We start from the raw sequence: 18,306 nt of genomic DNA on the forward strand, positions 1-18,306 counted from the left end.
GTGTTTCACACGTAACAAAAGTAGATAGTGCACAATTAAATATTCGTGATTATACACACACAGCAACTTCCAACAGATTAATTGTGATGATGTGACTTTGAGTAGAGTTTCTCTGGGTGTCTATTGCCTATTTTGATTCCACAATCACACATGGTGTATAATAGAAGTTAGTAGTACTGCTGCTTTTATGATAGTTAATGGTGGTCCTTACGTACTAAACCTGGATGCCCCTGTTTTGTAAAATTGTTTGTGTGTTCGATAATTTGTCCGATTGGTTTTCTCGTTGGGTCGAAGACAGAATGAATTTAGTACACATGGTTAAATATATCCCTTTTTTATTTTTGTCATTTCTGTGATGTAAAATAACTATGTTTTTACATTGTTTGAGGAATAAAATCCCATCGACTCACTAAATTCTACTTTCTAAAATTAAAGTATTATGTTAAAAGGAAAATATATAGCTACTCTAGGAGTGGAATGTCGTCTGCTATGCAACTAACACATTGTTTGAATCCATTTCATAAACAGATCAAGATCTTCCAAATGTCCATGTCGAAGTTTTTGCTGCTTCCCAGAAAGAAGGCAGTTAGTACCATCTAATAAGCAATCACGTTATAGTTTTCCGTGTCCTTGAAACTACAGCAAAGCGCGGTGACACTACCCCTGAAACGGACCTGGATCAGACGTCTAGTGCCAGCACTCTTTGAACTGCATCCTCCTACTAGTCTTTATAAATCACGCTTGCGTTAACAGTGCCAATAGGTTCCCATCTGGATTGTGCCTCCAGCGAAACCTTCTTAAAACCAAAAAAAAAAAACTGACTATAGAATAGTCGGGAAGTAGAGATTTGAACTATACACAAAAGAGAACGAAAATAAATTACAATTTCTTCTGACTCTCACTCGCCCTTCCTCCCTCCGAGTGATTAGGGGGACGATTCGTATCAATAGGTGTATGCTAATATGCGTCCACATGCGTGGGCCGCCGGCCGCGTCCTTGTGTAATGTGCGTGCGAAAGATGTGTGACTACTACGACGAGTGTGCTTCATCATCCGTCCGCTTACAGCAGCTCGTGGAGAAGTTTGGAGATTTCCAGCATTGAATCACCCACCAGAATGGATCGGTGATCGCCTTTCACTGTCGTCACCTTGACTTCTTTCGTGCAGAGCTGTTGAAGAAAGGAAAAAATACGTTAGTGTTGGCTTTTCCTAGCGCAGGGAGGGAATATGAGATGTCGAAACGCAATAAATGAAGCACCGTACGTGTGACATAAAAGAATCCTTACCTCGGAAAGGCCGTAATCGCCTTGCAATTTGGCATAGTTTTCGGTGGGTTTCACCAGTTTCACTGGGGCACTGATCTTGGAAGTGGGTTTGTACAGATGGCCGGCAACGATTTTGTGCACAAACGATTCCGCTGTCGTTTCAAGCTGTGTGGAATAGGAAAAGGAATAGAAGTTAGGGAAACGTTCATCCAACTGGAGTATTCCATCGTCTTACCAGTTTCTGCGAGTATTGTGGCGTTCGCACGCGAACCATTTCGGCGCATTTTTGCAATCGTGCTTCCCACGTTTTCGGCGCAATCAGTTCGTGGGCAGTCTTGCTGTAGTCCAGATTGCCGCAGACCATGGCAAAGAAGGCCAGCGCGTAGGCTTCATCTTCCGCCTGCAGGGCTTCTCCGTTGTCGATGCGCTGCTTTTGTGCGTCCGTGTAGCCGGCAATGTACCGGGGCGAACCGTCCAGCATCAGTAGTCGGCAGGTTTCTTTGGCATTTTCCAGCTGGGCTACCATTTCGTAGGCGACCGAAGCTCCGAAGGAGTAGCCTACGATGGTGTACGGACCCTTGGGTTGGACCGATCGGACGTGTTTGATGTAGAACGCGGCCAAGGTTTCCAGAGATTCGATAGGTGCTTCGGCTACACATTGGAGACCGTACACAGGAACTGGAAGGGTTTGTGCTAGAGGAATCAACGAAGTGATGACACCTTCAATGGCATGGACCATGAACACTGGGCAGTCCTTGCTGGAGGGTGGGGCCTTGGAGTCCAACCGGACAAGACACTGCGTAGGCATGAGATCTGCACTGAATCGGACCTGAGTTCCATCTCCGAGACCATTCTGGTCTTGCTCTTTAGGTTCAGGAGAAGCAGATGTTGGTGGAACGGGGCTTCCAGGTACATCGGCGCCACCATTTTCTAGGGCTTTTAGACGACCGAACGTGAGCATACGGATTTCGGCTGCACTCAGGACGGTGTCAAAGTTTCGTTCAAGGGTTTGCTTGATTTCAGCACCCATCAAGGAATCCATTCCAAGGTCAGCAAGCGTGGCCGAATCGGACACGTTCTTAGTATCCTTCAGACCAAGAATGTTGGCAACACAACTGACCAATCCAGCTCCTCCGGTTTCGGCCTTACGCTTCTCGGCCACAACCATAGAGGCCAGCACTGGACAAGGCTGTTGCATGAAGAAGTCCATTGTCTGAAGACAGGACGGCATTCTTTGGGGAAGAGTACCTCCGACAACCGTATCGTTGTCACCCAAGTTCTCCAGTACCAAACCGGTATCTCCGATGGCACCCCACTGGATGGCAGTTCCAGGCAAACCGACAGCTTGACGTGCCTCGCAAATTCTCTCCATAGCCGAGTTGGCCAAGCCGTAATTCACCTGACCAATGTTACCTCGACCGCAGGAAACACTCGAGAAGCACACAAAGTAATCCAAATCCGGACACAGTTCCCGGGTAGCCTGATCCAAGTTCTTTGTTCCGTCAACCTTAGGCACACAGACAGTCTTGAAGTCCGCTTCGGTGGCATTTTCCAACAGACCATCCCGCAGAACAGCGGCCAAATTGAACACGCCTCCGACTGGGCCCAGCTTATTGGCAGCCTGCAGCAGCTTCTGCGCTCCCTTCAGGGTGGTCACATCGTTCGTATCGATCGAAACCGTAACGCCACGTTCGCTCCAACGCTTGATCATCAGCGCTTGATAGCCAGTTCGTACTCCGCTGCGAGAGGTCAGCACAATCTTCGTAGCCCCACGGGATACCAACCAGTTGGACAACTCCAGACCGAACCCTCCCAATCCACCGATCAGGATGTAGCTCTTCTCCTTGTGCATGTAGGTACGAGGAATAGCGGAAATCAGCTTCGGCGCAGGAACAACCACCTTGGCCTTTTCCTCGTCGCGGATCTTGAGAACAACCTTTCCGATGTGCTTACCGGAAGCCATGAATCTGGGGAATGAAGATGAGATGAGAGTTATGTAAATTTCGTCGTAATGGATCTCAGAAGAAAAAACTTACCGGAAGGCTTGTTCCACCTGCTGGTCGCCGAACACACTGGTTGGCAGAGGGCGTACCGCGCCGCTCTTGATACCCTCCGAAACCAATCGTACGACCTCAGCCAGCACGTCATCATCGCCATCCATGATGCTGTCGACCAGAATACCATGGAAGGAAGTGTTCTTCAGGAACACCGACATACCCAGCGGGCTGTTGTTACTCAAATCGAACTTGCCAATTTCCAAGAATCGACCGTTCAAACCCAAGCACCGAACCGAGGCCTGCAGTTTCTCATCGGCCAACGAGTTCAGTACCAGATCCACACCGCGTCCCTGAGTCTCACGCATGACCATCTGCTCGAACGAGCTATCTCGGGAGTTTCCAATGTGACGGTCTTGCAGCTGCGGGAAGGTACGCTTCAGGAAGTCTCGCTTTTCCTTGCTACCGACGGTGGTGAACACCGTCAGGCCAGCGGCGAGGGCTACCGAGATGGCAGCCTGCCCGACTCCACCGGATCCGGCGTGGATCAGAATCGACTCGCCGCGCTTCATGCGACCACGTACAACCAGGGCGTAGTAAACAGTGGAATAGACGCACGGTACCGTTGAGGCTTGCTCCATGGTCCAGTTGTCCGGAATTTCCCACATCATGTTACGGTGAGCTACACAGGTAGTGGCCAGCGATTTCGCCGGAACCATGGCCATGATGCGACGACCGGATGCGTCCCGACCGGAGAACTGTGAGAAAAGAGAAATCATTAGAATGGGTCTTCCACAAATTTATTCCCTTTACTAACTTACCTCCAATCCCAGAATGCAATCCTGCGTGGGCAGATCACCCGGCAGGGCGTCAACTCCCAGCTTACCGGAACTCAACATAACGTCGCGGAAGTTGATCGGAGCATAGTACACGGTGCACAGCTCCTGCTTCTTGTCCTTGGGGTCCGGTCGGTCACGCGACAGCGGGCCTTCGATCCACTTCAAACTCGCCAAATCGCCCTTGGTCAGTGCGTTCACGTAGGCATGCTCCACCTGCAGCGATGTTCCGTTGGTCTGGTTGTCCAGCCGGAGATGGCGGAAGCTTCCCCAAACACCACTTGAGTTCATAACGTTGCAAATCAGATCTTTCTTTAACTGCTCCACGTAGGACTTGCCCGTGAGGGAGAATTTCTCCGCGCGCTTGTCCTGGATGAAGATCATACGGGCGAATTTGCCGCCGGCTTCGTTCTTGATGCAGTTGATGAAGCCTTGAGCGCCGAACATCTCTTCGCCTTGGCAGACGAGGTAAACGAAGGTGTTGGTTTCCTCGGCCTTGGCCAAAGCAGCCTTCAACGTTTCCACCCAGGTAAAGTTCTTCTCGGTGACTTGAATAACGGTTGTCTTTCGTTGCTCGTAGCTATTGGTAGGACGGAGTAGTACGAAGACCTTCTTGTCGTAGAATTGATACGTCACAGTTGTCAGCTTCAGCGAATCGAACAGTGCCTTCCCCTTCTTGGTGGCGTCGAAGTTGGTGCGAGATTCTTCCAAGAACAGGAATCCATCGTCACGGATCGATTCCCGGAGATTACTGAGTACGGCTTGGCTGTCAGGACGTCCAAGAATGTCATAGGAGATGACCATATGGCATCCTTGTTCAATGGGCCCTGCCGCGGCATCCTTGGCCACAACACGGACTCCACTGTCCGTGCCGAAGTGCTGGACGAGAGTGTCCGGTTGATAATTGGTAACGACCGCTACATCGCTTACCAAGGTCGGTTCGCCCTCAATAATGGCCTGTACGGTAGCAGCCATGGTATTTTCCGGAGCACGTTGGAAGCATGCTTCAGCGACCTTAATCTTCAGTGCTCCGGCACTGTTTTCGATAGCTAGGTGAACAGCCGTGGAAATCGAGCGGAATCTTGACTTCTCACCACTCTCGGCCAGTTCCTTCTCGTTGAAGTTCGGTACAAATACATACTTCTCAAGAGTCGGAGGAGCCTGGGATCCCGATCGTTTCGGAGCTAGGGTGGCCTTCAATCCTCGCATCTCCACACCTCCACTCTTGATCACATCAATGTTTCTGTAAACAGCAACCGGAACATCTTGATCCTTCGACTTGAGAGTGTTCATCATATCCATGTGGCGGGCCGGGTTGATCACGATCTTCTCGATCCTAGTGGGCAAGTACAAATCGCGCATGTTCTTACCCAGAATGCTGAACTGCAGCATGGTGTCCATAAAGCTGACCCAGTTATCCTTCCACTGCAGCTCACCAGTGACTCGACTAGCATCGGCCTTGGTGATTCCACGGAACAGACCGCCATAGTCATATCCTCTCAAACGCAGTTCCTTGTAGGAATCACTGGTGCTCATCGATAGACCCGACTTGTCCTCATCAATCGGATACAACGGCAGCTCCTCGTTATCGATGTTCTCCGGGACAGTGATTTTACCCGACACGGCCAGCGATCCACCTTCGCAGATTTCGAACGCTCCGGTACCGTCGAAGAAGTTCACACCGAACTTGACCGAGCCATCCTTCGGCAGAATGGTGGCTCGGTGGAAAACGGCATTCTCGATCACCACCGGAGTCTTTTCCATGTCCGAACCGCGCATTTTGGCGAATGTACGCCATGCCAGAGTCATGTACCCGGTCGCAGGGAACAGGACACGCCCATCGATGGTATGGCCGGCCAGATAGGCATCGTCCGGCTTTTCCAGGTTGACATCGATGACCGTTTCGCCGGATTTGTCTGAAAGAAAATGTTTTGAAATTGTAAGAAAATGTTTACGACCATGGATAGCACCAACAGGTTTTATAAGGAAATTTCCAGTTATCTTAAGTCGCAACGCTTGTCAGTCTAAGTTTTTGCTGCTGAAACTAGATGTGAGGGAGGAGAAGACTGGGAAGGATTCCGCCAAGAATTGAATGCTAGTGACCGTTACCCGGCTCAAAAAAAAAGTAGTGTAGGGTAGGAAGATTAGAAAATAAACCAATACACCACAGCACGAAACCGCAGCATTAAGAGGGTGCGGTTTTTGAAGCGCAGAAAAGCATGGATCGGAAAGATATGCGGAGGTTTCTTATTGCTGTCAATGGTGCGCGGCCCAAGACTGCGCCAGTGCCCGCTATGTGTAATGATCGGGAAGGAAATTTGATGACAGACAAAATAACGGTTAACGTAAATGGTCTTCTTCTGGTGGCCCTCTGTGCTCAGGAGACGTGGACGTCTAGGAGTTTTGAAGTAGGACCACGTATTTGTTTTTGAACCTATTTTTCTAATGGCCCTCTATGGTCACGAGACGTGGACGTGTAGGAGTTTTTGAACATAAAGTGCAGTAGACAATTCTCGTGGGAAACAAAATATGCTGTGTGTATCAAATGTACACAGAAGTGAATATTGCGAAACCTATAAAATACGGCAGAGTAGTTTAGTTTAGTTTAGTGTTATTTTTTAACAAAAATTTAGGAAGAGGGAAAAACCCCTTTGAGTGACGGCAGAGTATAATAGGCTGGTCTCGTAGTGCGAATGTTGGTAGAAAGTATTGCAAAAACCAATATTCGGCAGAGAAACAGAGGTCGGCGACTCCGTGAATAGCCGTGGACTGGCTGGCTGCGAGGTTAATCATAATGTAATCAAACATATACTTACTTTCAACACCAAATCGGGCCAGGTACCACTTGGTCGAGTGATCCCACTTGACAAGTGAGTTCAACATGGGCGTTCCACGACCAACCGGATAAGTAATCGGGCGGTACAACTTCTGAACCTGCGGTTGAGCTCCAGCGGCGTACAATCTGCAAAATATCCACAAATCACAACACATTCAAACAACTCACCAGCCATCCCACAAACACCTACTTTCCAATGTTGGACAACATGAAGATCACGTTATTATCATGGCCGCGCTTCATCAGGCTCAGATTGGTGGCATCCTTTCCGAGGGCACGCTTCAGAATGGCCTGCAGCAAACCGTGCGGCGCGATTTCGATGCAAATGGCATTACTCGGCACGTGGCGCAACCCTTCCGAGAACAGCACCGACGACAGCAGGTTGTTCACGTGGTAGGCCGCCGACGATTGCTGGGCCAACGGGGTGTTCCAGGCCTCCTCCGGGATGCTGGTACTAATCCACCGTGGCGAGCGATTCTTCGGGTTCGGGATGATTTTGTCCAAAGACTTGCGCAGCTTCGGTGCGGCGTCAGCGATGTACCGACTGTGGAAGGCAATTCCGGAAGATTTGACCGCCTTGGCGAAGACGCCTTCGGCATTCAGTTCGGCGACAAATTTGTTGATCGAATCCACGGGTCCGGAAATCTGTAATTATATGAAAACAATAGTTATACGTGATTTAGGTCATTCGTCTGTGTACTCACCGTAACGCTGTCACTGCTGTTATGACAAGCGGCAATAATGTCCTTCGGGAGTCGCTCCTTGCACTGTTCCCACGAGAGTCCAACCGCTGCCATCAACCCGGGGATCAGCTGGGTGTCCAAGATGCTACGACCTCTCCAGTAGGCAGCCAAAACGGTTTGCTCCGGAGTGAAGCACCCATCGGCATAGGCACAGCCCAGTTCACCCACCGAGTGTCCGACCATACCGTCCGGAGCGATTCCCAGATGGTTCAGCACATCGGTCAGCGCCACCTGAACGGCAGCGATCGAAATGAACGAGTTCAAGATGTTATCGAACCGCGACTCGTCGCTCTTGGTCAGGATGTCGATCAGGTCGACACCCTCCGGACGAAGGGCTTCCGCGCAACGGTGGATGCTGTTGTTGAACACCTCCACCTGCATCATCTCCTTAGCCATACTGGCCCATTGGGATCCCATACCGGAATAGATAAACCAGATTGGCCGCTTGTCGTCACTCAGATCGCTGACCTCCCGCACAGCCTGTCCTTCTCCCATGACCGTGTACCCACGGAAGTAGTGCAGTGGGATGTTCTTGCTGTGAACCTCGTTCACCAAACCAACAAACTCCTCGTCATCCTTGTTGCCGTTAGCTGCATCCAAAAAGGCTTCAACAGCTTCCTCTGTACGTCCCGAAGCAAGAACCAGCTTCGGGAAGCCGTCCTTTGGACTAACGGGCTTCGGTTTCGGGTAGGACTTCATGATCACGTGGGCGTTGGCGCCACCAAATCCGAATGAATTCAGACCGATGATTCCACCATTCCATGGCAAGTTACGGTCCACGACCTTAACGCGACCGTCCATCAAACCGTACAGGTCCGGGTTGGTGTTCTTGTAATGCAGATTTCCAGGAATGATGCCCGCTTCCATAGCGATCAGCATCTTCGCAATGGAACAAACTCCCGAAGCCGGTTCCGAGTGACCCATGTTCGATTTGACCGATCCGATCAAAAGTGGAGCCTTGCGGTCCTTGCAGAAGAAGTCGGTAATGTTGTTCACCTCCTGCGGGTCACCGACTTTCGTTCCGGTACCGTGAGCCTCAACGTAAACCACATCAGCTGGGTTGAGATTGATCTCGCCGTAGGTTTCCTGAATCAGACGCTTCTGCATGGCTCCATTCGGGAAGGTAATTCCCTGCTCCTTGTAACCGTCGGTATTGATTCGGACGTTCAGAACACTAGCGTAGATACGTCGCGAATCGGATGCCCGTTGCATGAAGGTAACCACGCAACCGTCCGACCGCACATACCCATTTCCGGACTCGTCAAACACCTTGCACATGCCCTCCTTGCCCAACATGTTCAACCGCTTGAACTGCAGCGACATGGTAGGCTTCAGGATGATACCGCATCCGGCCACGATGGCCGCATCACACCGCCCAGCCTTCATATCGGCAAATGCCGTGGACATGGCAATCAACGAACTGGAACAGGCCGTATCCACGGCGTAGCTGGGTCCTTTGAAGTCGAACGTGAAGGACAACCGATTGGCAAACATGGCACGGGCACATCCGATCAGACCGTACCCGTTGACCAGGTCCGGATCGGCACACCAGTGCTGTTCCGTTTCCGAGTTGGAGCATCCGATGTACACGCCCGTGCGGCTACCACGGAGTTCCTGAGGATTGATGCCTGCGGGGAAGAAGGAGAAGAACAAAGATCGTATAATTGAAAACGTCCGTTATACATTGCTTTTTATAGGTAGCACAATATTTTTGAAATAAATCTCAGTGTTGAATTGGAGACAGCTGCAGGACTTCAAACCAACGATTTTCCCATTCCCTTCATGAAGTAATTCAAAAACAGCATTTGACATAGACGCGGATTGGAACGATATGCTGAGATTTTATGGATTAATGAAAACATCCGCTGCAGATCTGTGATAAATTTTGACCTGTTGTTGTCATTCTTATTGCACGTTCTAAGTTCTTTCTGCTTGTGGCAGAATTTGTAGAGAAGTCTCTTCCGGGCAGAACATTTCAAACAATATCAAGAAGAAAATCGGAAGAAAAACAACTAAGAAGGAAATTATAGCCAGATTTCCGGATAATTTAAACTGGCTTCAAACAGAAATTTTGATAGTTTCTGACGAAGTTTCTTACGAAATATTTGATGTTTTACAAATACCATCCTCAGCAGAATCGGTATTGAAATTATTGAAAACCACTTTTTAGATGAAATTTGTAACAACTATTGGCGGAATTTCTTGGAGATTGGAGAACTTCCTCCTCCAGATGGAAGAAATGTGAGATTTTCATACATTTATCTGCTTAGGAATTCATCCAGTAATTTGGCCTTTGGTGCTATCAGAAAATTAACCAGAGTTAAAGAGATGTTATCTGAAATTCCTTGGTATGTTTTTCGTGATTCACCACACCAGGAAATTCGATAGAAACTTTTTCAAGTAGTATTAAATTGTCCTCAAATGATGCACAGCCGTAAACAAACAGAAATTCAACTTTCGATCGATCGAAAATATCTCAACAAAACCTATCTACCTACCTACCCTTCACCTCATGATTTATAACTCTCATTATTCGTATGTACTTGTAAAGTCCTTAAGATTTGGTGACCCACAACCCATTTAATTTCCTGGTGCTAAAAAAAAACGCAACAACCCGATACGCAAGAGCGATTGTGGCGCGCAATTCGCAACCTATACAGTACATGCTGGGCTGCTGGTACATATTGTCCTATCCAGTACCTTCTTGCTCCACCGAGGCGAGTTTTCAAACAAGATGACGAAGATGAGTGGACTGTAACTGGCGGCAGAACAAAAACGCCCCGTACATACGAGGGGGATTAAGAAGTATTTACGTGTGTACATCGCGCATGGATCGAAAGCAAATATAATCAATCGAAGCGCTGCTCCCCGCATGTGCGTCATTGAGGGATGAGATTTCCGTCTGCGTACCTGCGGGTTTGCTACGCAAAGCTGTTGGGATATCCACTGCTGCCTCAGGAGAGGGCACCAGGCAGCGGACAGATCGCGCGCGCACGCGGGAAGCGCTGCAAACGGGTTTCTGTATAATTTAATTTGTGGACTTTTTTGTAGACGATAGATATCGGGCTAATTGCAGCAAGTGCGGCCAATCGCCAGCAAGGTGACCAACAGACGCATGAGGATGAACTATCGCAGGTTGTAAATTCGGATTGTAATTCGATTGACCACTATCAAAGGCGCACGCTTACGTTGTTGGTTCCGTGTATATGGGATAGGGGTTCTCACCCTGATTGACGGTGCGGGACACTTTGACTGTCGTGGATGACGGATAGTCGCATTCACATTGCGCTGCTTCGTGTTTCAGGTACAGCTCTAGCAAATGTTTCAAATATTCTGGAGAAGACATGGGACCAAAATCAAATCGTCGCTCCAGTCGATTTTTTGCGCCACCCCAAATATCGAAATCGCTCATTTTTGCACAGCTCATTTATTTCGACCAGTAGATCATTTTCCACTTGGCATATCCCGGAGAGGTTTTGCAAAATAAGCCCTACCATGGTGTAACATTTCCCATAGAAAATCCTACGCAAATTTTGAACCGCTGCCGCTAAATTATAGTTCCACCGATTGCGCTGAAATTTGGCACAGTACATATGGGACCTAAATGAAATACAACAAATGACAGGAGCGATTTTTTTTTTCATACAAGCGTGTTCCATGCTTATGTCCATGTCATTCGCAAAGCAGACAAATTGACCGGATTTCATGAAATTCGTACTTCAGCTGATCTCGGCTTGTCGAATTACAACTTCTAGGACAACATTATCAGCAGACAATATCAGTTGCAGTACCCAGTGATATCAAATGAACGGAACAGCAGATTTGAACACCGTTAATCGTTGCTTTAAGATATCAAATTGAGATTCCATTTCATCTCAACAGAAATATCGATTGGCAAAAATATGTTGCAGTGGTATATTTTGGTATCGAAGTATTCAACCCTCTCCGACCATTGCATTGGATGAGTATCGATTCAAATCTGAACGTATTCACAAAAGTGTGTTAGAACCATAAACACATGTTCAAGTGCGACTTCCAAAAGAAGACCAGTTACCCCACTTGGTCAGAATGACGATTGGAATAAAAAAAAATCAGATGCTTTTAAATTTAAAGCTTTTTGTGGGCAAGGTACCTCAGAGCTTTATCAAAAATGCATACATGAAACTCAAGAAAAAGCTGGATAAGCTGCTAAAAGTGAAATAAAAAGCGTATTTTTTGACGACAGTTTTTTAAGGGTCCCTCAAGAGAAACTTCAAAGACAAAGAGATGAACCAGCCAAGGGCTGAAAATCTCTATAATAAAATAATGATAAAAAAATAATTCAAAGACAACGCTTTGGAGAGTGGTCGCAACATGCGAAACCACCTATCTTATAATTAGAGCGACGCATACTCCAATCGTTGGATATTCTACTTCGCAAAAAAAGGTCTACCAGACGCAGTTCCAGCTAAATCGCCGTCTTTGGGAACATCCTCAAGAGGTGGTTCTCTAGACAGACCACTAGAATAACTAGCCACAGAATGTCAATGTCACAAGTGTTCGTCAGACCAACATTTAGTTTTTCTCATACGTGCTGGTACTAGAAGTGTCAAATCAGTTTTGATGATCAAACCCTTCACTGTTTTTTATAAATAGCTCTTCTTTCATCAAGCAATTGCGCTCCGATACGCGATATGATCTTAAGAACCTCTCAGATATAGCAAAAAGACGATTATTATACCTATTCAACCCATTTATAGAGTACAACATAGCTAAACTAGGATAAAGACATGTCACAGAAATAGCTATTCCTGGTACATCAGCGTCTGAGCATGACTCTTCTCCCCTAGCTATGATATCATGTTTAATGAAATCGATAGAAAAAAAGGCAACACTTTTGGTATGGTTTCCATAAACATATTGTCAGAAAAAATGCACATTAGTGGATTTCCATAAGTTTTAAATAATTTATGGTATACAGTCGACTCTCCATGTCGATGTTCTGCATCTCGATTTCTATCCCTATCTCGATGGCCTCTCTATAGTTGATATCTCATTATCTCGATATCTCCCTATCTCGTTGCGATCTAGTTCGTTTTTGATCAAGAATTTCTCTCCATAGAAATCAACCAGATTTTATCCTCGAAATACCTTGGAGTCTGGTTTACCTTGGTGTACCTATTTAAACCACGTAGGGTACTGGTTCCCTTATTAAGCATGTGTTTTTTTGTCCATTTTAATCCTAAGCAAAACGAAGGTTGGTTTTGTTTCTTATTTTTGTATTATTTTTTAGAAGTGAGCACGAATAAAACAAAAAGAACGGAATTATGCGGTGCCGTAATCACTTGTTTTCGAATAGGATGAATAAGAGAGTGTGATATTACTTATGGACACTAGGACACTCATACCCAATTACTTCATATCAATAAATTGTTTTGTGGAGCACCCATATTAGCGCCAATGCATATTCATACTTTCCTTTCTGACTTCATTTATTTTTATGAATATCCCCGCAATTCCCCGGCTTTGTCGATTATTACGATGATTTGCTGGCAATATTTTTTTACAGATCTCTTAGCAATGACAACATTTTTGGCAGATGCATGCAAACTGCTCTTTCGCCAGATTTTCCCTCAAAGTTTTCTAACAAACTTTTTCAACATTTCTTATGATTTCCTCACCGAGAATTATATTATATTTCTGATTTTGGTAGATGCCTGCTGATTGAATTTCAAAATTTTTAGCAAATTTTATAAAAAGTCCTGATTACTGACAAGATGTGTGATAAATTATTTCTAGCAGTGAAGAGAATAGGACAGATCGGTGAAGTACTAAATTTGTAGTAATGAGCTGAATTTTTGTATGGTGAGAAGGTCAATTCTCCGTTTCTGCAGGGAAAAGGTGCAAAAAGCGTGGGTATTATGATTCCTTGCCTAATTTTATGCTGTTTGAGCAAAACTTTGGGCAACAGTGTCGTTGTTTTCTCCATTTCTTGCAACATAAACAACATAGTTATCCAAAGTTTTGCTCAAACAGCATCATTTTAGGCAAGGAATCATAATACCCATGCTTTTTGCACCATTTCATTGCAGAAACGGTGAATTGACCTTCTCATCATACAAAAATTCAGCTCATTACTACAAATCTAGTACTACACCGAACGTGCCCCATTGTCAGACAAAAGAAGCACAAAACAAGCAACAAAAAGGCGCGACGATTACTCTTTATCCCTGCTGGTAACAGATAATGACATGATCTCGAAAATTTTTGTTGCAGTCAAAACGGAAGCTGAATTTGTTGCGTACTTTTCAACTCGTGAATAATCAATTATTACAAACCCAAAGTCGAAACTGTTTGATGATAGATCTTCAGCACAATTGCAGTGTTTACCTACTTGAAGTTACCGTTCGAAAATCGCAATGCAAGGCTGAAAAATCTCTAAACTCTTGGTGTACGATATTTATCATGGTAGAATTAGAGCTAGTTAGTCTAGGTTCCCCGAAGTCTCTATCAATATTTCCGAAAATCCGAAATTTCAAAAGAAATTTTAAAAAATCTGAAGAATATCTATATAAACAAAATTGGAATTGTGTTTATATGTCACGAATAGGCTCAGGTACAGATCGACATAATTCTTTCATTGTTATATTCGTGCAATGCCCCGACGTGTTCGTACGGAAAAGTAATTGCATAAATCAACCGGAAATGCAACGGAACCGAGAAAATTTGAAATTCCACTGGGCCATTTTCTTCCAGAACTATAGTAGGCAGGCAGAAGGCTAGTTATAAATAAATTCCTAAAAGAATGTCTGAAAAAAGGAATATTTTTAGAATTCATACATGGATTTTCTGAAGAAGTTCCGGAAGGAATACCTGGAAACTCCTGGTGAATAAATTTGGGAATCCTTAAAAATAATAATCTCTTGTAGAATTTCTAAAGCAATTCTTGGAGACAGTTCTTTCGAAGGCTTCTGAGAAAAATTTCTGAGAAGTTTCTGATTCTCAATGTACCTGTGAATCATATTCTAAAAAAAAGTTCATAAAAATTTTTTGAAAAACTTCAAGGAAGGTTTTCTAGATGAATGCTTTGAAAAAATTCTGAAGAAATCTGTATGAAAAAAAATCGTAGATGAATTTCTGGAACAATCTATATAAGATTTTTTGAACTCGTGCAACATTTTTGGAAGCTATCCGTGCGAGACTTTCTTAAGGAGTTCTTGGAGAAGTTTCTAAATGACATTCGAAAGTCTAGAGTCCCTAGAAGATTTTGTAAAAAAAAAAACTGACTGTATTTCTTTCGGATTTCCTGGATGAATTTTTAAAGTAAATCTTTTAGCAGTTTCCAAAGATTTTTTTCAGGAACCCGTGAAAGATTTTTTAAACGAATCCTAGGATGAATTCGAGCAAGAGTCCATGAAAGAATAATCAAAAAATCTGTGGAAGTTTTTTTTTCAAAGTAATGGAGAAATTTGTAGAGATATCTCTGGAGGAAAATCTGGAGATATTTTTGAAGAAATTATTAGTCGAATTTATAACAAAAGCCATGTGAGATTTTCTGAAGGAACTCCCAGGGTAGTTGAATAGTTTCTACAGGAATCCTTGCAAAAAAAATCCGAATGGATCTCACATTTTTTAAAGAGTGCCTGGAGGAATTCCTAGAGAAATTCCAGAAAGTTTTTCTTACAGAAATTCAGATTGAAAAATCCCTGGAGAAATTTCTAAAGCAAACCCCGGAGAATGTTTTAAAATAAAATAAAGGAATTTCCGAAGGATTTTTCGGAAAAAAGTCTCAAAAAAAAAAGGTAAATCTCTGAAAGATTTTCTGAAGAAATTCCTGGAGGAATTCCTAAAAAAACATACACAACTCAGTTCTGGAGAAACCACTAGTCAGTGGAATTTCTGTAGAAATTGAAAGTTGCTGTGGGATTTTTTTGGTGAAATCCTTAGTAGAATTTCCAAAGTAACCCCAGTTTAAATTTTGAACTTTGAACTTTTGAAACATTTTCTAAAAAAAAGTTTCTGAAGGCATCGCTAAAAGTACCATTTAAGGAATCTCTGGAGAAATGTCTGAGCAAATGTTTAAAGATATTTCTGAAGGAATCTCTGAAAGCTTTTTTGTAAGTATCCCTAGAGGAACTTCTACTCAAATTCATGAATATTTTTGTGAAGAAAAAAAGGAGGAATTTCAGAAGTAAATCATGAAAGATGCTTTGAAAGAAATCTTTGTGACATTTAAAGAATAGAAGGAATTTCAAAACAAATCTCTGAAAAAATTTCCCAAATAAATCAATCAATGGAAGATTTTTTGAAAGAATCAGTGAAGGATTTTTTGGACGAATACTCTGACAAGTTTTCGCAAACAAAAATAGAAAGATGTTTTACAAAAAATACTGAAGAAATTTTTGGTAGTTTTTCTAAAGACATCTCCAAAAGATTCTCCGAACGAATGCATAGAGAAATTAATGAATAAATAACTAGAGGAATATCTGAGTAATCCCTGGGCGAATTTCTGAAACATTTGTGAATTGTGATTTGTGAAAAATCATGTAGGAATTGGCGAAGCGATTCCAGTCAAATTTCGTTAATTTTTTTTGTGACTCTTCTGGAGATGGGATCTGGAGGAATTTATGAAGCAATCCGTAAAGAAATTCCAGGGTAAATAAATCTTCAGAGACATTTTTGAAGGAATCCCTGAATGAATTTCTGATTTTTTAATTTTTTGGGACATTTATGCAATTAGCGTTATTATGTATGTTCATTGCTCAAAATATTGGCTTTTCAATCATCCACACATAGTTTTGAAGACAAAAGATTTCGATCGTAACAAAATAGCGAGATACCGATTTATTCGTTATTTAGCGAGAACTACTAAAATATGCCAAAGACTCCGAGCCTTTTATCGAAAACTTAATTTTCATGCAGGTTTTATATGTTTTGCTACATTTTGGTGTAAAATATAAATAAAAATAAAATAAAAAAATGCTTCAATTTTATATAAAGTTCGATTTTATAGACATTTCAAATACTTTTCAGTTTGTCCTCTAAATCGAGGTACACCGTATGGTTTAGGAATTAACTCAGCGTTACGATTTCAATATTTTCTTTACATCGGAGTGCATTCGTGCCACTTTTCAATAAATATAAAAAAGTGATCTAATGTTCCAAAATTATGTCATAAATGAGAAAATTAGATATTTTGAATTAACTTGGAGCTAACCACGTTCTCCATTGCTAGTTTGTGAGCCGACAGATTGACGACCACTGGTACAGGGTTTGGAATCTGGATGCATTCATGCTTCATCGACCCTAATTGCACCCAATTCAACACCTTCACCGGACGAGATACGGATTCCTGATCGATTGTTAGATATAAATTCAGTACAGTAAAACAACTCACCCGCATCAATAATAGCCTCGTAGGTACACTCGAGTAGCATCCTCATCTGCGGATCCATACACTCCGCCTGCTTCTGGTGAATTTTGAAGAACTCTGCGTCCAAGTTCTGCAGATCTTCGTCCTTGATTTTGCCGATCCTGGTGGGGAGGTCGTACAGCCCCTTGGGCCACCGGCGGTCATCGTCGTTCACCATGTCCACGCCCTCCATCAGGTTGCGCTTGAACTCTTCGATGCTGGAGCTCTCCGGCAGGCGGCCGGAGAAGCCTGTGATGCAGATGTCATCCTGAATCTGACAGCCATCGTAGTGTCCCCCCAGGTCCCTGGGGACACCGCGGCGGGTATCAGTAGTGACGTCGTCGAAGCGGGCTGGCATCGTTGCGCTTTTGTTGCGTCGTGTTTTCTTCTGTTTGGAACGTTTTCCGCGGGAAGGAATGGCGGCCTAGTCCGCTGCACTGACCGGTCGGCTAGGGGGGGCTTGTGTCCTTCTGTCTTGGCCTGCTGCTGTGCGAAGTGTGGCCAGTGGACGACGTCTAGTCTATCTAGGGAGAAAGGGAAGCAACAAAACAACATCAATTAGCTGGGGAAACCTCATAAGTACGTGTGTGGTGTGATATAGCATATTTGATGAGCATTTAAGAAATGGGACACTTCAAGTGCAATTCGACCAATAAATGACAATTGAAGTAAGATTCCATGAAGTAAAGACAATGAGAAAGAACTATAAAAACAAGCAACATATAACAAGAAATAAAATATATAGAAAGAAAAAATCCCGTACAGTGGAGGAAGCACAGAACAATAAAAACTGTTCAATTAATAACTGGAGCTGGAAAATGTAAATTATTCCACATAAATATGGACTTACAACAAAAAAATTGCAGAAAATTAATTACTTTGAAAGGTTAGAATCACTTACAATATATTGAAATCCCAATGATATACAGAGATAACATCCTGAGCATTTTTTTTCTCAGGAGATCATGAGCATCAACTTCGGTATCTTCGCAAGTCGTCAGGACTTTAAATTACTTCATGATTGACCTAAGGCCGAGTAACATATTTAAGTCAAATGAAATCTTAGAGGTCATAAAATCATCATTAAACCAAAATCAAACAACTTTGGTTTTATCACGACTATCAGAACCTCTTCAAGTCTAATTTGGTCTTCAAAATGTAACTTGGAGACTTATTCATAGTTATCAAATTTGTTTTGCATTATTTAGACCTCTTTTCTTCTAGTACGTACATATTTTTTCC

At 44.0% G+C, this 18,306-nt stretch overlaps 1 protein-coding gene across 1 annotated transcript; it reads right to left on the bottom strand.

Annotated features, from left to right (window-relative positions):
* Positions 1-612: 612 nt before the first annotated feature.
* Positions 613-17,623, bottom strand: LOC109419595 (fatty acid synthase). The gene is made up of 9 exons (XM_062850802.1): positions 17,050-17,623; positions 7,635-9,301; positions 7,121-7,575; positions 6,911-7,056; positions 4,080-6,010; positions 3,301-4,016; positions 1,500-3,231; positions 1,286-1,429; positions 613-1,168 (listed from the first exon to the last, which is right to left on the bottom strand). Exons 1-9 carry the CDS (start codon positions 17,420-17,422, stop codon positions 1,061-1,063), a joined length of 7,272 nt encoding a protein of 2,423 aa, XP_062706786.1. The 5' UTR covers positions 17,423-17,623; the 3' UTR covers positions 613-1,060.
* Positions 17,624-18,306: the final 683 nt, after the last annotated feature.

Source organism: Aedes albopictus, chromosome 2 (genome assembly GCF_035046485.1).
Source record: "Aedes albopictus strain Foshan chromosome 2, AalbF5, whole genome shotgun sequence".
NCBI lineage: Eukaryota > Metazoa > Arthropoda > Insecta > Diptera > Culicidae > Aedes > Aedes albopictus.

Excerpts from the sequence above, each read along its gene's own strand:
- LOC109419595 (XM_062850802.1), bottom strand. The coding sequence starts at position 17,422 with ATGCCAGCCCGCTTCGACGACGTCACTACTGATACCCGCCGCGGTGTC. Across the intron at positions 1,430-1,499 it reads CACAATACTCGCAGAAACTG|CTTGAAACGACAGCGGAATC; the intron begins GTAAGACGATGG and ends TATTCCACACAG. Across the intron at positions 1,169-1,285 it reads GCGATTACGGCCTTTCCGAG|CTCTGCACGAAAGAAGTCAA; the intron begins GTAAGGATTCTT and ends TTTCTTCAACAG.